This window comes from Molossus molossus, unplaced genomic scaffold, assembly GCF_014108415.1.
Source record: "Molossus molossus isolate mMolMol1 unplaced genomic scaffold, mMolMol1.p scaffold_m16_p_19, whole genome shotgun sequence".
Taxonomy (NCBI): domain Eukaryota; kingdom Metazoa; phylum Chordata; class Mammalia; order Chiroptera; family Molossidae; genus Molossus; species Molossus molossus.
The window spans coordinates 4063120-4084970 of NW_023425354.1; the positions used below are offsets into that span (position 1 = coordinate 4063120).

Below are 21851 nucleotides of genomic sequence, written 5' to 3' on the forward strand. Positions count from 1 at the left end.
CAGAGACCCGGATTCGGTTCCCACTAAGGGCACGTACCTTGGTTGCAGTTTGTCCCCAGCCCTGGTTGGGTCATGCAGGTAGCAACCACTTGATGTGTCCCTTTCACGTGGATATTTCTCTCTCTTCCTTTCTCCCTCCCACTCTATCTGAACAAAAATTGGAAAAATGTCCTTGGGTGAGGATAAAAAAAAAAAAGTAAGTCCGATGTCTACACTGCACAGGGCAGGGGGATGGGGAGAAGGGTTGTGTCTCCACAGGGCAGCTGGCAGCTTTCCCCAAGGTGGCATCAGTCACCACTGCCTCAATTCCCCAAGGCTCAGGACCCGGCCTCTGGTTCTGGAAGGCTGATCCTGTCAACATGTAAGAGATGGAACCCATCACCAAAATCAAAATGCTGCCACTTCAGAAACCCAGAGATGTGATAAGCAGAAGGGGCGTTTGGGGCTTTAATGGTGGAAGCAGCCACCCGAGGAAGCCAGAGCTTCCTGCTGCCTGGACCCCTCTTATCCGTAACACCTTCCCCTCTTCCCACACCTGTAGTTATCAGAACCATTTTCAATCCAATAGATTTGAGAAGTGCTAGTTATATTTGTTGGTAGCAACCCCTTAAAAGGGTATTAAATCTATTTAATAGCAAACTTAAAAAAAAATCTGATTACATCCTGCACACTGTTAACCCCAATGATTATTCTATGAAACTTTCATTTATATAAGATGTTTATTGAGTTAGATATTGTTCTTACATAGGTCTCAATATGAAATCCACAATTCCAGTCATTTGAAAATATTTTTATACTTCAAAATTTAAGCCTAAGACATACTCATACTCATACTGCCCTAAGAATTCCAGAGACATGTTCATTCTAGGCCGAGCACCTGTTTCCCACAAGAGCATATACATGATTACCTTCCCAGTCACTGCGGTCCCAATACACAAGTAATACAGTCGGCCCTTGTTTACCACGGTTAATCAGCTCCAGACTCTACTGCAATAAATGAATTTCCGCAAAGCAGGTTTATTTATAAATAGAATATTTTCAGAGCACAGAAAACCTGTTTACAACCTTCTAAATGTTTAACATTAGAACCCTCTAGTCGTGAAATAACACCCTTTAGTCACCATTACACTCGTACTACCCAATATATTAGACAAAAGACATTAGACATTACAAATATATTATCATACATTTAGTTACACACACACAGTTCTTACACACAACCACTAACCTATCAAAATAGTGCAACTTGTTCAACAATGAAGCGATGAAGAGATGTACTGCACAGTGAAGAGCAAGGTTACTGCTCCTCTGAAGGCACGACCTCAGCAGGAGAGTCTTCAGGTGGCGCAGTATCTTCAGCAGGTGCATCATCTCCCGCTGAAGCACTAGGAGGCGGCAGTGGGAGTCTGGGTGCGCAGCTGAAGAACATCGTGATAGGCAGTTGCTGGCGCTGTCTTTTCATACGTGTGAGGAGGATTTTGTAGGGTTCTATCGCTCCATCAAGTGCATTCCGGAACCGCAATGCACGCATCATTTGTGGGTCCCATTCGTCAATCAAGTCCTGTACTATCTCAATAGTTCTCACGACTTGCGAGAGACGCTCAAGTGTAAGGCCAGCTTCCTCCTCCTGACCCCCAGGAACCTCTGGCTGCTCTTCCTCCTTAATGCCACGGACCTTGGCCTCATCCTTGAAAATGAATGTCCAGGAAGGTATTCTTTTCCAGAACAGCCCTGTTTCGTCCATACCGAACACCTGTTCTGGATGATACTGGCCCCCCTCAAGGATCTTCTGGAACGTGTTGTTCACATAGGCCCCTGCTGCAGGCTGGTCAGCAGAGGCAGCTTCTCCACGGAGAACGACACTCTTCAGATACCTCTTCTGGAACTTCTCGTACCAACCCTTGCTCGCCGTGAAATCCATGAACGTTGCAGAAGAGGGTCCTGGTTGAGGTTCGTCTGCCTTAAAGCGCTGATAGAGCTGCCTCGCCTTCTCCCGGATGACCAGCGAATCCAACGGAATGTTTCTCTTGCGGCTGTCACTGATCCAAACGGCTAGGGCAGACTCCGTTTTCACTATGAACTTATTACGATTTGTCACTACGCGCTTTGCTTCCTTGTTGAAAGAGACAGTGGCTGTTGCACGGATGTTCTTTTCATCCTTACGGATGGAGCGAACAGTAGACTCATTCAAGTTGTAATGGCGGGCAACTTCCACGATTCTCTTGCCATCTTTGATCATATCCAAGAGTTTCACCTTCTCCCGGATGGTAAGCATCTTCCTTCGGCGCTTAGTTTCGTTGTCAGAAGGCTTAGCAGAAGCAGCACGTTTAGGAGCCATCATGGGGCTTAGATCAAAGTTCTCAGAAATCGCATTTATAAGAGCAAAGATGCTTCTGACATGTAGCGATGTAGAAGCGTGTATGAGAGAAAGGAACTTGCATGAGGCTGAGCCAATCAGTGGCCAGGATAGGAAGAGGGTAGGATAGCCAATCAGTGAACAGCACGCTCTGATTGGCTTGGTTTCACCACACCTGCTTTCTTGGGAAAAAGTTATTGCCCACACACAAGGAGTGGTCAAACGGTTGCACCTGGCGTTGAAGGATTTGCAGGGGTGCTCGAATACACAGACCTACAGTCCATTCGTACAGTAATTTTAATTTTAATACAAGGATGTATAATCAACTCAGACAACCGAGTGCACACTGTATCATTTTCACTGTCTCAATCAACTTTTTAATTAATATATTCGAAAAAACCATGATAGAGTGAAGCCACGAAAGTCGAAGCACAAGTGGCGAGGGAGGACTGTACCCAGATCACCTCAGCTGTGGTTCTTAGTTACCCTGATTTCTCTAACTGCCCAAGTTTTTCTGGGATAAACTCATTGTCACTTGAATTATTTGGCCACTTATGACGATGAAGTCCAATGAACTCTGAAATGATTCTCCCCTGGGGGGAATACTTTATAGGCATTAGCAATTAGCAACAGAGGCTGTGCTGATCCCATCGGCACCAATGGGAGATCACCTGTAAAACCAAAGAAGAATCATTTGACTTTAACAGCCAACAAAGTGACTCAAACCGAAGGTTAAATATAAAGAATTAGCTAATTTAGAGAAAGGGCAACCCTAGAGGCATGCATTCGAACGCAGCACCCCTATGCGCATGTCTCTGTACCGCAGGCCAGGCCGACCTCCAACCGCTGAGCCAAACTGGCCAGGGCCCTATGCGCATGTCGAGGCTATGACAGGTGCTATCAGTTCCAGGAGGCTGGTAAGGCTCCTAGATGACTGGGTAGCTTGTTTTCAGGAGAGAGTGTTGAGGGCAGGGGGCGGTGGCGCAGTGTTTAGGCAGGGGCCAGTGAGACCAACAATAAAGCAAGCACTGAGGACATCTGTATTCCCACCACTCTGAAACTTTGATGGATTTCCCCACTTGCTAACACGCCCTTTCACTTTGTTGGGCTGTAACCGGCTGGGGCCAGTTTTAAGCTCACTGAATCTCGCCCAAATATAGCTTCCTTGGCGATGGAACAAACGCGTGACCTCGAATATAAAGAGCCCATACACACTCCTAATTGCAATCTCTGCCCACTTCAAGCCTGGCATTTAAATGGGAAGAAAGCCAGATACCCACCCTGTCCAGAACCACTCTGCTACCTTCTTGCCCACATGCCAGGCAACTCAGCCCTCTGCTGCCCAAGGAGCGGCCCCACGCCAGCCATGCCATTTGGACAAGATCTGAGCCAACCTCAGGAAAACCCCTCCAGTGTTAACAAAGCACCCGGAAACCAAAAGGCTGCTAGTCCCTCAGGACGCCCTTTCCCGAAGGCCAGGCAGCCCCGAAGTGTTCCCACCGCCACAGCGGCAGACACCTTACATTCTGTCTGCTTCCGAGAGCACATTCACCTCCTTGAAGTATGTGACAAGCACTCTCATTCCACAGTAACAGCCCAAACCAAATCCGGGCCACTTGCCATTTCTGCCACTTCTTATAGCCTGTACCCTCAGAGACATTAATCAAGGGGACTGAAGTGTGACAGGGCAGCCACACACTGGTTTCAAGTTGCAGAGGGATGATGCACCCGCCTGGGGTCTCGCGGGGTACCCAGGGCGCCCTTTGGAGTTCATTCAACTTGATCCCTTATAAAGCCTGAATTTCTTTAAGAGCACAGGGCCAAACCACCCTTAAGCCTCAGAACAGATTGTTTTCCCTCAGTCGAGATTTTCAGACAGGGATAACGAACCATCACAGGCTTGTGGGGCTTCTTAGGGACATAAAAAATGGAAACAGAACACTTACAAACGACAGGAGAGGAATCATTTCACTTGCCTCAGGCAAAGCTGTTCAGTTCTGTGCCTCACACTGCAACATCTAACAAAGAAAACCTGTGTTAGTCTCCCTGCCACTTAGTACAATCCTAAGTCCAGGGCAGGGAAACAAAACAAACACTCCGCACAAGCCTGTTCAGAAAGTCTTGTTATATATGTGACAAAAATCCCACTTCAGATCCAGGGCAGCTGACACGGTGCTACTTACTGCTGCCTGGTGTCTTCTTCTGGACGGTCCTTTTCAGCCTCAGAAACCAAGGCCGTGACTGTCCCTGGCAAGGAGAAATTGCAGAAGAAAAGCCTATTCAAGAAGATAAACACAGGTTATCTTTCAACTATCTCCCTCTCCAATCAGGCCTAAATGTTCTGTAAGAAACGTGGGAAGCCGAGTCTCAGACATCCATACTCCACACTGAAAGGCCTTTGTTTGCCTTCAGACAGGGATAACTTCACATCATCATGGACTCAGCCCCACAGCACATGCAACTATTTCTTTCTTACCAAATTCTGCTTTGCTTCCCTTGTGAGAACACTCACTCAGTCGTGTCTACTTTACCAGCATGTACTTTCCCTCAAGGGCAAAAACTGACCATATCTAGTGCTCGATGGCCCAGTGCCCCAGACCTGACACACTGAGAGTTCCTGCCCTCAGCACCATGTGCTCTACAGCTGAGCAGGGTCTATATTCTAGTGTCTTTCTAGTGTCGGCAAAGCGCAGATCACTCCCTTCGGCAGCCTGTTGCAGGCCAGCCACACAGAGGGTACCTAGTACAAAGAGGCAATGACATCACACAAGGTCCCTTCTCTTTCACTCACCACTGCATATAAAACCACCCCGCAGAGCAAACATGTGGCTCTCAGGTTTTTAAGAGAGAGGATTATGGACCTGCCCTAAGAACGATTTAAAAATAGCCAGTACTATAATCTTGCCGTAATAAAACTCCGAGCTAGAAGTAGATCCGATCATCTGATTGTTCCTACATGCCTGCTCCCAAACTGTCACACGTGATGCTTGGGCCCCACTCATCCATGGTTGGAGGTGGGGTCCGAGAATGTGCATTAAAAAAAAAAAATCCTCGCCCTGGCCGGTTTGGCTCAGCGGTTAGAGCGTCAGCCTGCGGTCCGGAGAGACCCGGGTTCGGTTCCCGCTAAGGGCGCGTACTTCGGTTGCAGTTTGTCCCCGGCCCTGGTTGGTCGTGCGGGTGGCAGCCACTCGATGTGTCCCTTCACGTCGATGTTTCTCTCTCTCTCTCCCTTCCTCTCTCTCCCTCCCACTCTATCTGTACAAAAAATGGAAAAATATCCTCGGGTGAGGATTAAAAAAAAAAATTAAAAAAAAAAAAAAAAATCCTCACCTGGCCCTGGCCGGTTTTCTCAGCAGTTAGAGCATCGGCCTGTGGTCCAGAGAGACCCGGGTTCGGTTCCCACTAAAGGCACGTACCTTGGTTGCAGTTTGTCCTGGCCCTGGTTGGGTCATGCAGGTGGCAACCACTTGATGTGTTCCTTTCATGTCGATGTTTCTCTCTCCCACTCTATCTGAACAAAAAATGAAAAAATGTCCTCAGGTGAGGATAAAAAAAATCCTCACCTGAAGATTTTTTTTCTTTCTATTTATCATCAGATAGAGTGGGAGAGAAGGGAGGTGGAGAGTGAGAGAAACATCAATCACCTGGTTGCCTCCCAAATAATCCCCGGCCAGGGCCGAACAGCAACCAAGATACATGCCCTTGACTGGATTCAAACCCTCAACTCATTGGCCTGCCTGGCTCTAACCACTGAGCTAAACCGGCCAGGGCGAGAATGTGCATATTTTAACACTTTGTAGGTGGTTTTGACATATAGCTAGGTCTGAAAAGCACTAACCCTGTTTTACAAATGAATAAATAAGGCTCTGGTGCAGTTTTCTGGTAACTGGCCGAGACTAGAGCCCAGATCACTCAAGTTAATCTAATAGGGTTTCAATCTCAGCTCTACTGACATTTGAGGTGAACAGTTCGTCATGGGAGGTGTCTTGTACACTGTAGGATACTTAGCAGCCCCCACTGGATCCCAATAAAACCCTCTGTCCCCAGACAAACACCATTGGTCTACTCTAATTCTTGAAACAATTACAACAAATACTGTTTGTGAGACTGCTTGGCAAAGAGCCTAGCAAAGAGTTCTTTACTATCTGGGCAATAACAATCCTGAAAGACCCACACATCTCTGAAATCTAGCAAGCAGACCAATACTTAAAGAGACCAGGACCTACGCAAGTCTGAGAAAACTAAAAATCTTACCGTTTATAGGAATTTCATTACGATGACCCTTCCACTCAAAAGCTTAAGGTGATGGTTTTCATGTGACTTTTTTCCAAGTCCACAACCAGCACCTTTACTCTAAAAGAGAAATACGGATAACATACTTTTCATTCTGATAGAAACAACCTTAAGGTTTTTATTCTCAAGACTGGTATTTACAAAGCTGAGCTTCAGCAAGTGAGAACTCTTCACGAAGATGTCCCTTCCGACAGGGATAACTTTAAATCATCCTCAGCTCAACCTGTAACACACATTTCTAAATCCCAGCCAACCAAAACTTACTTTCCAAGGCTTCCTTTCACCCCTGAATGCAATGGTTTCCATTTTGATTTCTAGCAGTGACATCTAGTGGCCCCCAAATTACACTGGCACAGAACCTCCTCATTCCCGGATTCTAGATTCATTCCAACATTTGTTCACAGAACTGAACTTATTCTGAACTTAACTTAATACAATATTAAGCCCACTGTATGTGACAGGCCTTCACACCACCTTGGTTTTCTCACTTTTGGTACCCACCCAGATCCTGCCTGCACCCACCCATTCTTACTCATTTCGGGGCTCCATTCATTACTTTTAAGCTTCAACCTGCAGGTTTGCTTCTATCTCTGCAGATGCTAAAGGCGGGCCTGTGGGGAAGGAAAAAATGATAATGTAAGGTTCGTCGTAAAAATGCAGCCTTCCAAAACCTCTAGTCCCACTGATTACTATCTGTAGAATTACATACAAACGGCTTGAGGCCGTTCTCAAGGCACTTCAAGGGGAAGTCAAGTATTCAGACGTTAACACCCCCGATGTGAATTAGGAACTGCCACCGTCAGGCCGCCTGGGAGGTGGACCCGGGGGACCCTCAGGGCCGCTGAGGCTGCAAGCTCACGCCCACAGGTGGCTGCGCGGCGCCCAGGGGTGTACAGGTCGGGAGGACCTCTCTACCCCAGGAGGGGCCCTTCGACGCCAAGGACGCATTTGAGTTCTCGCCCTTCAATCATAAAAAAATGCGCGCCACTTGGAAAGCGTTTTCTCGTCTCCTATCTTAGCTACTCCTCCCATCCACCCTATAAAGAGGATGAGCGGCTTATCGTCACCATTTCTCTGAAAACGGGGAGGTCAAGTGTGCCAGCGCCCAAGGGAGATGCCGTTTTCCCACCCCCGCAGCCTTACCATTGCCAAAGGCCTGAGACTGCTCGCCGAGCGACCCCCAGACTGCAGGAGCCATGACTTCCAGCCATGCGGCCGGTCTCGCAGAGAAGGTGGGGTTGCGCCTGCGCGCAAGTCTTCGCGGCAGTCTCGCTGCAACTCTCGCGATGTTGAGAAGAGGCTGATGGGAAACGTAGTCTAAACGACAGCCGCTGCGGGTAAATCGCATTTTCGGCGCGACTGTGGAGCCGGGGTAAGACGGTGGCCACCAGCAGGGGCAGTGGAGGGCCCGGGGCGGGAGGCCTGACCTGTGAAGAGCCAAGGCCGTTAGAAAACGAAGATGGACGGTCGCTGTAGCTACCGAGTGCACAGCTTGTCCCTGGCCGAGGCCGGGAGGGCCTGGGGAGGTGGGGGGCTCAGAAAGTTGGAGGGGCCTCACGGGACCCGGGAGGAAACTGAGGCACGGCTGGATCTCTTCCCGATTGCTCTGTGGATTGCATTTGGGGCGGGGAGGGGTCATCTGGGGGGTCGGTTGCTTTAGTGAAGGCGCGGGAGATTCCCGGAGAAATGTTGGACGTCCCGCGCTGCTGCTTTTCAAGTTGGGGCGAGAGCAGTGAGGCCCGGGCGGCAGAGGGCGCCCGAGAGCGAGGGGCCGGGGCTGCGCCAACCCCCCCTGAACCCGGGTCCCGCTGCCAGTGTGCGGACTTGAATGCCGAGAAGGAAAAAGAATCACATTTTGGAAGAAGAGCAGAGCATAATGTAACGCCCACTGGCCCTCCTGAATGTTATTTTTCAGGCGACCACTCTGGCTTCATTTTGGAAACAATAGGGCGAAACAACTAGAGCCGGGGCCAGGAGGTCCACCCCACTGGAAATCAGGCTCAGTTTGCAGGGCCAGGAAGCCTTTCCTGCATCGCTCTCTCCCCCTTCTCCGCAAGGCGTTAGCAATGCTCTGGGTGGTATTTTGTCTGGATTGTTCTGTAGACGGTAATGCGTTGCAGGTGCTTCTTTTCAAGTTACCATATTGGTCTATATTTGACTCCCTTAATTTGACTGGGAGCCCTTCGAGGCAGGAGACGTCTCTTTTAATTATTTTTTTCTTTTTAGTTTCCTCCCAGTGCCTACTTGATATTCCACTGCCTCTGCTCCCAGTAAGTACTCAACAAATAATCATTAACTCAGCGATAACTTCTAACTTGTGAACTTGGTCGTTAAGTTTCTCTGTCTTTCCCTTTAAGACATTATTTTGTATCACACAGAGAGGAAGAATGGGTTCTTTCCCTGCAAATTAAGCCCTTTTAAGTGTGGGATGTGCCCAATGCCCTTGTGAAACTACAGTGGTAGGCATGTAACCGGCTGCAGGCAAAACGATGATGATAGCTGGTGTTCGCAGCGTTTGCCAGGCGCCATCCACTACCGAGTGCTGAATCCTCGCCACGGCACTGTGACGCGCTGGCACCAGCCCCACTTCACAGACAAGGGGATGGAGTCGGGGTTAGATCTCAGCCTGCAAAGTCTGTGTTTTTACCACGAAGTTGTACTGCACCATCAATACATATAAACTGATCTTCTATGTAAGGGGTTTGGGTTTGGGGAACGTGGAAAGGGGAAGGAAGGAGATTTTCGTGTGTTTGCAACCGTGGTCAGGGATGACATTAGAGATGAGATTGAAAGGGGGGAGGATGGGTACCTGTCTTCGTGTTTTGAGCCACTTTATGGTGGGAATAGTGAGGATGAGCGGCCGCTGGAGCTGCTCCATGAACACCCGTAAAGCTCTGGGCTCTGCCAGGGCTGTCGTGGGTCCCAGATTAGTTGCCAGTGTGCAGTGAGGGCCATTATTCACAGCTCAAGAAGGGCCACTGTGTAGCTTTCACGCCTGACAGGCCACTTGGTGGGACAGCAGCAGGCTCACGGCCAGTGGAGGTGTCGCAGGCTGCTGGGCAGTGGCCAAGAGGCCGGAGCAAAGTGCAATGAGAGGCCTTGTGCCTGAGCCCCTGTTGGGTACATGACAGACAAGCCAGAAGTGACTGGGGGAGGCTTCAAAGAATGCATCAGGGTTCCTGAATGAGCAAGCGAGGGCTCAGGGCTGAGACCAACGTCACTGTTGCTGCGATCTCATTTGCACTCAGCTGCTGGTGAGGTCTGGGACACTGCAGTTTACACCTGGTGGGATTATTACCTGGCTGTTATTCAGCTTAGTGCAGGTCTATATTTATGGACATGGAAAGAGCCACACAGTTTGGTGACAGAAGTAGAACACAGGGCAGGAGTCCTCAGTACTGTGCAGGGACCCAGCTCCGAATGCAAAGGAAAAGTCTAGGTAGCTGGCCTGCTGTGTTCAGGTGGTCAACTCATTGAGTTCACCTTCACTGACAGGATTTAAGATATGGTATCTGAAACTTACAGAAATAGCAGAGTCTTTGGCATGTTGAGGTTAATGTCTTAACCTGGAAAGGAATCTTTAATTTTTTAAATAAGAACATGAAGGAGGGTAGGTATATCCTAAGTGGTTGACTGCTTCCATCGGGGACAGTCACATCAGTGACATCTGTGTGGCAGTTATGGTTAGTTGACAGCCCCGTAGCTGTTCTCTCTCCATCTCACAACTGAACACACTCTTTTAGGATTGTACATGTGAAGCACCTAGCATGGGCCGGGCACAAGGGAAGCACGCAATAAATAGAACTCCTGTTAGCTGAACATACTTCTTTTAATATTCACTCTTTTACGATTATTTGTTTTCATGTCTGACTTTTCCTCTACACTGTGAGCATGACAAAGATCAGGTCTTCATTCTTGTGCTGTTTCTTTCTTTTTTAAAAAATGTTTTTATCTATTTATTTTTTAGAGAGAGAGAAAAGGAGAGAGATAGAAACATCCATGTGAGAAACATTGATCAGCTGCCTCTTGCACACCCCACTGGGGATCGAGCCCGCAACCTGAGTATGTACCCTGGCTGGGAATCGAACTAGGACCTCTCAGTTCATGAGATGATGCTCAGTCCACTGAGCCACACCGGCCAGGCTTGTGTTGTTTCTCTTTAACCCTTTACGTCATCTTTATTGAGGTATCATTTATTTTTTTATCCTCATCTGAGGACATTTTTGCATTTATTTTCAGATAGAGCGGGAGGGAGAGAGGGAGGAAGAGAGAAAGAGAGGGAAACATCAACATGAAAGAGACACATCAAGTGGCCGCCACCCACACAACCCGAACCAGCGCCAGGGACAAACCAACCGAGGTACGTGCCCTTAGCGGGAACCGAACCCAGGACTCTCTGGTCCACAGGCTGACACTCTAACCTCTAAGCCAAACTGGCCAGGGCAAGGTATCATTTATATAGTATAGTGCGTCTATTTAAAATGTACAGTTTAATAGTCCAATAAATGTATACAGCCATGTAACCACAACCCCAATCACGATTTAGGACATCATCAGTCCAGAGAGCACCTTCGTATCATTTTGCAGCCAGTCTCCGTATCTAGGCAACCACTGATCTGCTTTCCGTCACTATAGATTAATTTGGCCTGCTCTAGAATTTTATATAAACGATTCATACAGTGGGTGTACTTTTATGTCTGGCTTCTCTCAATTATCCACGTTATGGCTTACATCAGTAGTTCATTTTCTTTGCATTGCTGACTATTATTCCATTATATGAACGTACCACAGTTTTTTATCTACTCAAGTGTTGGTGCATATTTGGGTTATTTCCCATTTGGAGGTACTATTAATAAAGCTACTGTGAACATTTTTGTACAAATCCTTTTGTGAACATGAATTTTCATTTCTCACAGATAAATTCACAGGAAACCACTAAACTGGTTTGTTTCTCAAGCAGATGTACGTTCCCCCAGCAACATATTACAGGGTTACAGTTGCCCCACCCTCACCAGCACCTGTTACGGTCCGTCTTTCATTTTTAGCATTCCGATGGGTGTGTAGCAGTATCTTGAGATTTTGATTTGCATTTCTCTGATGACTTACCACGTCAAGCATCTTTCTGTTTATTGGCCATATGTATACTTTTTTTGTGAATGGTCTATTAAAACCCTTCCCCTTTTCATGGCCTTTTTGATATTAAGTTGTAAAAGTTCTTTGTATATTTTGGACACAGGTATATTTCTCAGATGTTTGCTCGGCAAAAATTTTCTCCCAGTCTTTCCAAGAATTTTGATAAACTCCAATTAATCCGTTTTTCTGTTATGGTTAGTGTTTTTGTAGCATGCTGAGAGGACTTTCCTTTCTCCATTGAATCACCTTCGTTGCATCTGACTTTGGATCCCATTGATCTGTGTGTATATCCTTAGGAACACCACCCTGTCTGAGCTCTGATCTTGTCTCCTCTCACTGGGGAGACCTGTGGTCTGCTTGGCTCCCCGCCTCCAGCCTCAGGCAGACACGAGGCAGCCAGGGGGTCACCTTCCTGCGTGCTGCCTGCTGTCAAGTGTCTGTTTCTTATGTTTTGCCCAGTATTTTGCTTGTTTGTGGAGGGAAGTCTTCACTCATCATGTATCCACAGTAGCTGGCACACAGGCAGTCCAAACTGTTTGCTGAGCAGGCGAGTCTGTGAGCACCTCCAGACAGGATCCAGTGTAGTCTCTTTTGATTGGGAGGATCTAGGGGTCCCCAGAGGTCCATCCCCTTCATTTTACTAAACAGTACTTGTCCTGAAGATGGTCATTAGTCCTTTATGTCCTCAGCACGAGCCCACCTGGGTTCAACACATGCTTGTTAAATGGGGAAATTGAGGTCCAGGGAAGGAAAGGTCATGTGACCAGGCAGCTGCTGAGTGGGTACAATTGGGCTTCTTATGTAGGGATCTGTCTCCTGGACACACTGGAAGGCAGGCCCTGCCTCCTTCATCATTGGGTCACTCCCAGCACCCCACAATGTGCACCGTAGGCTCCTAATACATACTTGTTCAACAAATGACCAGTGGAGTAAATTAAATCATTGTTATTGGTTTGTTCTTTTTTAATTAATTTATTTTAGTTACAGATGTTTCTCCTTTTTCCCCCATTGATACCCTCCTCCCTGCTCCTGTCTCCCACCCCCTTCATAGTATTGTTGTCTGTGTCCTCTGGTTGTGCATATATGCATATATGTTCTTTGGTTTATCCCTTCCCACCCCAAACCCTCCTCTGAGGTTTGTCAGTCTGATCCCTACTTCCATGTCTCTGTATCTGTTTTGTTCATCAGCTTTAAATCATTGTTTTTAATGCTTAGATCAAGTGGCTCCTACATGTGGTATTGTGTGTGTGTGTGTGTGTGTGTGTGTGTGTGTTTTCACATAGAGACTGACCGTTCCTATGCAGGCTCGTGGGTCATAGTCCCTCAGTAAATCTTTAAAATTTTCTCAGCCGTCCTCTAGTCTTACTCCCCACTAGGGGGCGTGTGTGTCCCACAGAGAGGGGCTGCAGTCAAGGGCAAGGACTTGTCTGCAGCCTCAGTCTGTGGGTCCCTCTGAAGCTGCCTCCTTGATCCCCGTGCTCTGTGCCCTCCCCCTGCAAACTCACAACAAAACCTCTCTCCTCAAGCTCCCAGGGCCAAGGAGGCAACAGAGCGGCAGTGGCTGAGTGATGACCTGGGTCTGTTATGCCCTGGCCATCTCTTCCTCCCTGAGGGCATGGCAATCCTGGAGGCCGGTGAGGACTGGTCCTTCCTGCACTCTGCCCTTGAACGAAAAGTTCCTGAAGAGCGAGCCATGGGAATAACCCTGGCAAACCCTGCCCGCTCACTCCTGTGCCCTGGTAGACAGGTCACACCCGACTCTAGACTCAGGTTCTTTGTGTCTCAACAGCTTCACTAGTTTCGGCGTCAGGTTGCCCAGTGCAGGTCCTGGCTTCACCACTAGCTGTGCGTGACCTGTTCAAATTCTGTGAACTTCACTTTCCTTACTGGATAAATGAGGAAGACAACGGTCCCTGCCTCCTAAAGCCCTTGGCACAGTGCCTAGCACGTGTTTGAGACATGTTAATTAATAAATAATTACTAATATAGTAGCATCATGATCATCATATTCACATCAACCACAGTGTAAGCCCCTTGGCCATTCCCCTTTGAGGCTCCCAAGGCAGCATCGGTCTCCTCCAGCTCAAGGTCTCGGGCTTCCTCCCCACGGTGAGGCCCTTGCAGAGAGGCTGGGGAGCCTCTGGGACCCGTGGGGCTCTCGTGCCACTGTACCTGCCTCAGAGCAGGCGCGTGCCCACCTCATCTTGGACCAGACCCTCCTCCAGGACCATCCTGCCCACTCTCACATAAGCACACGTTTGGGATAGGCAGGCACTCCCCTGGCATCTGCACCCTGGGGCGACAGGACAGCAAGAGCTGCTACAGCTGCTTTCCCCCCCACACCCCCCACCCCCCGCATCAGCTCTCTGGGCATGTTCCAGTCTCCCGGAGAGACTGGCGGCAACCCTGAGTCTCGGCCACAGCAGTAGCAGACGGCAGCACCTGCCTGGTCCGGGCTGCCGCCCTCGGCCAGCCGGCACTCGGAGCAGCCTCGCCCTGCCACTCGGGCTCCCCCAGCAGAGCTTAGCACTCACACGGGGCATGGGAGGCCGCGGGGGGCAGCCTCCTCCTGTCTTCTCTGGGAGCTGACGTTCACTCCGGGAGGCGCCCAGGCCAAGACCCCCGCTGGAGGTCGGCACAGGGTTCTGGGCCGACAGAGGCCACCCTGGTGCTCTCATACTGTCTCTGGGTGCTGGGTCTTCCTGGGTGCCCCCCAGCAGTTGCCCTCCACTGTCCTCTATTTTGCTTCAGAATTCCCCTCCGCCTGGCCATTGTGGGTAAGGACAGACAGGGCAGGAGGGGCACGGGGCACGGGGCTGAGCAACTCGAGCTGTTAGGGGCCTGCGGATTTTGTTCTGAAATTAATTGTTCAGCAATTGACAGTGCACAACCACACTAGGTCACACATGTCGAACACTTAGCATGCTAAACACTTTACACGCATTATCGGATCTAACCTGCACAGCCACTCCGCGAGGGACCAGCAGTGACCCTGCCTCTTCTCAGCTGTCTCTCCACCTGCCCCCCTCTCCTGCGGCCAGTCCACCAAGCTCCTGGACCTTCCTGCTTTCATTCCCAGCCGTGCTTTGTCCAAGGAAATGGGAAGGGAAGAGGACTCGGACTCTTGAGGACATTGGGTCCACCCCCGCCACAGGCTTCACATCAGCCCCTGTGTGGGAGACAGTGGTCCCAGGCAGCCTCCTGCAGAGGAGCCCGAGGCTGCAGCCAGTTGCTGTGCGGATTGTGCAGACACCCGGGGCTGGGGGCCCAGCAATCAGAGGCGAGCGTGGGCCGGTGTGGGGGAAAGGCGTAAACAGTCTGCTCCCACTACAGCAGCCTGCGCCCTGGGGGAGAGAGCCCCTCCCTGCTGCCAGGACGCACAGCCTCCCAGCCGGCAGACACAGCCCGCTGCCCCCAGCCCCTTCCCTGCCTCCCTCCCTCCATCCAGATGGACCCCTGGAGGAGCCAGCGCCTGAGCAGGTTCTCCGAGCAGTGCTGCAGAGGGGTGTCTGGAGGTTGGGCTGGGAGCCAGCCGGGTGCAGCTAGCTGACCTTGGCCTGACAGTCCCTCAGCCCAGTGGAAGGAGGCAGGGAAGCTGGAAGGCGAGCAGGCAAGGATGAAGTGACAGGAGCGTGGCAAACAGATCAGGGAACGCATGCAGAGATAGGATCAGGGAGCACAGACGTCTGGGAACAGTGCCCTCTGGCTCAGCCTGACAGTCCTGTCACCGGGAAGGCGATGCCCGGGAGAAAGACAACCGACAGGAGCCGAGACAGGTGGCTTGAACTCACGGCCCCTGTCAAGTGGGCAATGGGGCTCTGACGTGGTCCCAGCTCAGAGCTCCTTCCCCTGGTGTGACTCCTCCCCTGCCTCCACCTGCCCTACTTTGGAGGCTCCCACAGAACTGCCAGGCTCCCTACAGGACAGGCAGCCCCTCCCCCGTGGCTGCAGAGTGGTCCCCTAAGGCTCTGCCCCTCTCCTTCCTCCCCTTCTGATGTGAGGTGCTGCTGTCCGGAGAGCTCCTCCATCTCCTGCTTCTGGGTGGACAGTTGGGGCTGGGTGGGGAGGAGATGCGCGTCCTGGGGTGGGGCCTTGGAAGATGAATGACTGCGAGACAGTCGGGAGCAGCTGCCTGCAGGGTCTGCGCCTGGATCTCGGGGAGCAGAGCGGAAATCTGCCTTAATCTCTGCTCAGGATCAGGCAGGGTTGTAAAGGAAGAAATGGCAGACAGCTGGGGGCTAGGGAGGCCTCCGCAGTTACTGAGCAGTCAGCGACTGACAAAAACAAGTGTCACGCTTTTTCCCTTCCCACATGCTACTGCCCATTTGGAACACACGCAGGCATGTACACACACACTCCAAAAACAAAACACTCAGAGGACAAGCCGGGGTCGCTTCCGTCGCGCTGCAGGCGCCCGTTCACAGATCCGACCGGAATGTCTTACTGATCATGTCAGCAGCGCAGCCAGTGACAGGGTGAGCTCTGGGGACCGGGCAGAGGCAAACGCCATCCCAGCCGCTGCCACGGCAGCCTGGACCACCGCTGAGGGTTACAGTGTAGCTCCTGAGCTCCCAGACAGGAGCCGGGCGGGCACCCCCTCGCCAGCAGCTGCAAACTTCCAGGTGCTTGCAGGGAGGCAGGTGCAGCCTCTGTGGGAGCCTGGGGTCCCCCTCTTACTAGCCAGGTGATGCAGGTCAAATTAGCCTCTCTCTGTGTCCTCATTTCTAAAATGTGGGTGATAATATGGCCGGTGTCTGTGGGTGAGCGTGAGGATTACATCAGAGAATGAGTGGGAAGCCCTTCCTCAGTAAATGTGAGTCTCCCACTCCCCACTTGTTCCTGCCCGAGCCTGGGCTGCTGGGGCTGTCCCTCTCCCTGGCCCTGCGTCACAGGTGCCCCCTGCCTGCCCGGCCAGGCCTGGCCTCAGGAGCTGCACAGCCAGCGCCTGGGGAGAAGTGAGGGCTGGTCCGGGCTGAGAGGGAGGAGTCTGCCTTCCCAATTGCTCCTTGTTCATTCTCCCTGCTGCTCCTGCTGCCACCACAGCACCCTCCTGGGGGAGGGGCAGACCAGGACCTGAGCTGGCACAGAACACAAACCAGATCGGCACTGTCTCCCGTGCCAGGCGGGGCTTGTACTGCCGAGTGGACGCTCCAGAGCAGCCCTCTGCCTCGGCGGTGCTCCGGCAGCCGGACCCCTGCCTCGTCCCCAGGCCGACAAAGCGCTGTCCAGATCACCCATGGCGCTCTTAAAACAAACCCTTGCCACCTGGCAGTGAACACGCAGGCTGGCGGGAGGGCCTGATGGGAGGGGCCCGCCTCCTACTCTAACCCCTTTCAACCGACCAGAGCTAAAGACGCCTGCTCTGCTCCACGTGGCCGCCTCGGGCGCATAGTCCTCCTCCTCCGCCCCCAGCCCTGCCCTCTGCCCTCCGGGCCTGTGGCCCTGGCCTACCTGCCTTGGCCAGTGCCCCCAGTGCCGGGCTGAGCTCCACCTGAAGAGGGAAGGGCTCACGTCACAGGCTCTTTCTTCCTAGACAGGGAAGAGCACGAGAGCCAGGGGTCGAGAGGATGACCTTCCGCGTCCCTGGCCTTCCTCTTCCTCACACCCCATGTCTAGCGATTCACCCCATGATTTCTCTGCTCTGCTGTGTTGGGAAGAGAATACAGTTGACTCCACATGATGACAGGCTACAGTGGCATCGTCCGCGGCAGCGCTGGTCAGAACTGGGGAAGGCGGGCTGCAGGCAGCCGCTGGCGCCTGGCATCGCTGCGCAGGCCCCGCTCCCACGAGGGGCAGGCAGCCAGGGAGGATGTTCAGCCTGTCCTCACTCCCCGAGAATGGCCGCACAATGATACCAGGACGTCAAGCTAATTTCTATAGGCTCAGCCCTGCTGTCTCCCTGGTAAAGGGAGAGTGTCCATCTGGAGAAAGATCTTTCTTTTTTTTTTTTTTTTTTGTTTTTTTTTTAATCCTCACCCGAGGATACTTTTTCCATTTTTTTTGTACAGATAGAGTGGGAGGGAGGGAGAGGAAGGGAGAGAGAGAGAGAAACATCGACGTGAAGGGACACATCGAGTGGCTGCCACCCGCACGACCAACCAAGGCCGGGGACAAACTGCAACCAAAGTACGTGCCCTTAGCGGGAACCGAACCCGGGTCTCTCCGGACCGCAGGCTGACGCTCTAACCGCTGAGCCAAACTGGCCAGGGTGAAAGATCGTTCTTAAAACGTGGCCTTTGAAGACTAAGTAGGCTGCAAGGGAAAGACAAGACTTTTTCTCCAGCACACTGAGAACAAAGCTACTTGTGCCTGACCCATGCCCCGAACACGGGTGCGGCTGGAGGAGAGCCGCGGTCTGCAGCGGGTTCTCGGGAGTCTCCTAGCGTAGCCGCCCTTTACCCAGCTCACTCTGTGCTGGGCTCCGCGATGCTGTTTCACAGGAATGCCCCGTTTGAACCTTCCACAACTCTGCGGGCTGTACTGTCGTTGGGTCATATTAACAGAGGAAGTGTCTGAGATGTTAGGAGGTTATGTGATGAAACCTAGGTAGTCTTACTCCAGTGGCCCAATGGTTAATCATGTTTTACTTTCTCTCGATATCCTCTGAAATAGGCAAGCCCCCTCCTCATACTGCTCATTTCATCCTATCTGCAAGACCCCTCCCTGGCTCTCAAGGGACTATTCTCAGAGAAAATTCTGAGAAAAACTCCCAAGCAAGTCCTGCTATGTGTCTCTCTGCTCCTCAGGCATAATTTTCAGATGAGATAAAAGTCTCAAGTCATCCGCCCTGTCCACCAGGATGAGTGTGTTTGTCACAGCCGAGGGAGGAGCCCTTGCCGCAGCACCATGGTGCGACACTTCACCGATGAGCAGGGGTCATCAGCACACTCCGAAGAGGTGATGCCCATGGTCTCACCCTGGGCTCCAGCGGAGGGAGGGCGGCTGGTCTAGGGTCACGTGAGGAGAGCCTGGGGTTTGTCTCACCCCACTACCGAGGGGCAGGAGCACTCAGGAAACCAGGTGGAGTTTATGACTGTGGAATTGAAGAGCAGAAATGTCACCCCTTCTGCCACCCCGGGCCAGCCTTCCATGGCAGCCACCATCAGCAGGAGGTGTCAAATGTTAGGCCGATTCTTCCGGTCAACTGGGTCCTAAAGAGTCATAGGCCACTGCTGCCTTCTGGCTAGGCCACGTGAAGCCAGGCTGGCCAGATGGTCCCAGCTTCGGCCTTTTCTCTCCTGGCGGGAGGTCCAGGCCCTCCTCATGGAGAGGAGATGGACTGCCTAAAGTCAGGGACCTGTCAGTCCAACCTCAACCACAAATTGGATGGATGACCTTGAGCAAGTAACTTGGGCGTCCTGTCTCTCAGTTTCCTCCACCATGCGCAAGATGGAAACCCTAGTCCTGCCAACCCCCGGCAGGGCTGAGACCTCCTGAGCGAAGGAGGGTGGGCTGGGGGAGGGGAAGCACCAATGAGTGCGAGAGGGCGAGAATTCTCTGCACTCACAGAGCAGTGACTGTGCCAAGCACTTGCCAACAGTTCCCTCCTCGCAGCCAGTCACTAACCCCGTTCACATGAAAATAAAAGGTCACATGATTTGCCCAACGCCTCTCATTTAGTGAGAGAGGAGCCAGCTCCTGACCACACTCAACAGCGAGGACCTCCTGTGTGTGAGGCCAGCGGTGGCATTTTACATTCTACATGGCGGCCCTGTCACCATAGTGGTGATCAGGCCCTGCTGTGACCATCCCGGTGAGCCGAGGGGTCCAGGAAGGCTGTCACACAAACGCCTCTTTCCCACACATGCCTGGGACTTTGCAGTGGGTCTTCTGACATTTGGAACCTGGGGGATCGGGCCGAGACATAAAGACCCAAGTCCTCTCGCTTGCCAGTCTCCACTACGTCTAAGGGGCACCTCGCAGGCAGGTTCCACAGCCAGGAAGAGACATGGGAGCGCACGGACATGCATGTGTGCTGACTGTCTCAGCCATCTGAGCCTGTGGGGATGCCCTTCCTCCAGGGCCCAGGGGCCATGGGCAGCTTGCTTCTCCTTTCACTAGGGGGCAGTGTCAGGGGCCAGGACATGCTTCTGTCACTCTGCAGAGAGGCCCCATAGGCATAGCGCATCCTTAATAACCATTTGTTGATTTCTCTGTGTTTTGTTGGGCATGGGAGCCCCTATCATCAAAGGACAGCGGTCACTCAGGGGAGGAAAAGTCCGGAAGTTCCCCAAACTTCACCCCTTGTAAAGGCCACAGGACCTCCGCCTAGGGAAGAGTTAACTTTCTGGCCACTGGAGACAGTGGCCTGCCCGCAGAGGCTGCCCAGCCAATGACACTCAGTGCTGATGATGTCATGCTCCTCCTGCGCCTTCTATTGGGGACTGGACAGCGAATCGTGCTGGAGGTGTGGGCAGTGGAGAGGAGGAGCTGGGCGGGGGCAGCAGGAGAGAGAGGGGAAGGGAAGCAAGCAAAGCCAGCACAGTGGCCTCATCCCTCTCCCCAGTGCCCCTGAGCCTCCTGCAGGAGGGACCAGGGGCCACCCGACACTCTCGGACAAGCAGAGCAGAGCAACTTTGGTCCAGAGGAAAGGCTGGGAGCTCCCATTCCCAACTGGAGAACACAGACACTGAGCCTGCCCCCGGGCACACAGGGGGCGAGGGGCCAGCCTGCAGGGCCAGCGCACACACACCCATGTACATCCCCAGGCGTGCACAGGGACAGGACATGGCAGCCTCCTTGGCAACACCCACCCCACCCAGACTCTCCTCAGCCTTACCTGCCAGAGGACTGGGAGTCTGTTTCCAAGCTGCTGCCCACAGCTGCCCCATCGATGTCAGTGGGCTCCCTGTGGGAGGCAAGAACAGGCAGGAAGAGCTGTGGACCAGACCGGGACCCCCTCCCCTACTCTCTGCACGGCCTAGCCACATGGGGCGGGGCGCTGGAGGTGGCAGCCAGCGTCTTGAAGAGCTCCAAGCCCCTGCTCTGATGGGGAGCCTCTCAGGAGTCCTGGCAAATCTCTCTAGCCTCCCTGGAGGCCCAGGCAGCCCCTGCCCACCTTCAGCTCAGCCACACCTTCCTCCCACCACCCAGCCCGCGGCCCGGTCCGTTTCTCACGGTTGGACCCGGTTGGCGAATCGTCGGCGCCAGAGCACAGCCAAGGTGCTGAGCAGGAAGAGGGTGGTGCACATGGCTCGGCTGCCCCATCCCTCCCGGAGGGAGGCTGCAGAAGAAGGCCAGGATGGCCCTGCCTGCGCTCCCAGGCGCTGCTGTGCCTCCCAAGGCTCCTGCTGGCCACGGATTAGGAGGCTCAAGCTGATTACTGGGGTCAGCAGACCCGACCTTGTGAAGACCGATTAACTTCCCTGGGCCCAGGTTGTCCCCCAGGGCAGGGTAAACGGCTTCAGCCTATTCCGGATGTGGACAGACTAGGACGTGGGCCTGGCCCTCAGGGTGCGTAGAGTCCACACCAGGGTGTGCACAGTGACCACAGTGGAGTAACTTAAGGCGGTGAAAGTGCAGGGCACTTTGGGAGTTGTACGCATCAGGGGAAGCTTCCAAGAGGAGCTGGGGGCATCTGAATCCGCGGGAGCTCCAGGAAGACGGGGTCCTTGGACAGGAGGCCCTGCCAGGGCGGCAGACCATGAACGCGCAGGGCCTGTGCCAGCGACTGGAAGTTGAGTGGCAGCAGGGCAGTGATGTCACAGGACAGGCACAGGAGGGAGGAGGAGAGGGCAGGAATGGATGATGAAGCCGGAAAGCCAAGGGAAGCCAGGGAGTGAAGGCTGGCGAGGTGGTTCAGGTCCGCCCTCTGGACATCCTCTCTGACGGCTCTGATTTTATGCCCTCCTCAGTGAGAGGCAGGATTTAAGTGTGCACTCACGAGCTACATCTACACATCCACTTACAAACCACACACTGTGCTACTGTGCAAACACGCCCTGCACCACAGACATACGTGCACTGGTAAAGGATGAGCTAACGAACAGAAATAAGATTTCTTCTACTCTCTCCCCACATGCCGGTGAGACTTCTCGGGCAGCCACTGGGAAGGCCACTGTGCTGACTT

The 21851-nt window shown here is 52.5% G+C and overlaps 1 protein-coding gene, 1 long non-coding RNA gene and 2 other non-coding genes across 5 annotated transcripts; all 4 read right to left on the minus strand.

Annotated features, from left to right (window-relative positions):
- Positions 1-2707: 2707 nt before the first annotated feature.
- On the minus strand, positions 2708-8039 carry LOC118634374. 2 transcript variants are annotated; one of them, XR_004960352.1, is made up of 6 exons: positions 7793-8039; positions 7182-7260; positions 6611-6709; positions 4540-4603; positions 4303-4374; positions 2708-3027 (listed from the first exon to the last, which is right to left on the minus strand). It is a non-coding gene; the product is annotated as an uncharacterized LOC118634374 (long non-coding RNA). The 2 variants fall into 2 exon arrangements; XR_004960351.1 differs by having other exon boundaries at positions 4540-4632.
- On the minus strand, positions 4717-4800 carry LOC118635133. Its single transcript, XR_004960471.1, has one exon. It is a non-coding gene; the product is annotated as a small nucleolar RNA R38 (small nucleolar RNA).
- On the minus strand, positions 6795-6871 carry LOC118635132. The gene has a single exon (XR_004960470.1). It is a non-coding gene; the product is annotated as a small nucleolar RNA R38 (small nucleolar RNA).
- Positions 8040-12431: 4392 nt separating the features above from the next.
- PRCD (photoreceptor disc component) lies at positions 12432-21066 on the minus strand. The gene is made up of 4 exons (XM_036269759.1): positions 20900-21066; positions 20562-20630; positions 17234-17311; positions 12432-12482 (listed from the first exon to the last, which is right to left on the minus strand). Exons 1-3 carry the CDS (start codon positions 20971-20973, stop codon positions 17290-17292), a joined length of 165 nt encoding a protein of 54 aa, XP_036125652.1. The 5' UTR covers positions 20974-21066; the 3' UTR covers positions 12432-12482; positions 17234-17289.
- Between the last annotated feature and the right edge of the window lie 785 nt (positions 21067-21851).

Excerpts from the sequence above, each read along its gene's own strand:
- PRCD (XM_036269759.1), bottom strand. The coding sequence starts at position 20,973 with ATGTGCACCACCCTCTTCCTGCTCAGCACCTTGGCTGTGCTCTGGCGC. Across the intron at positions 20,631-20,899 it reads TTCGCCAACCGGGTCCAACC|GGAGCCCACTGACATCGATG; the intron begins GTGAGAAACGGA and ends TGCCTCCCACAG. Across the intron at positions 17,312-20,561 it reads GACTCCCAGTCCTCTGGCAG|GAAGAAAGAGCCTGTGACGT; the intron begins GTAAGGCTGAGG and ends TTCCCTGTCTAG.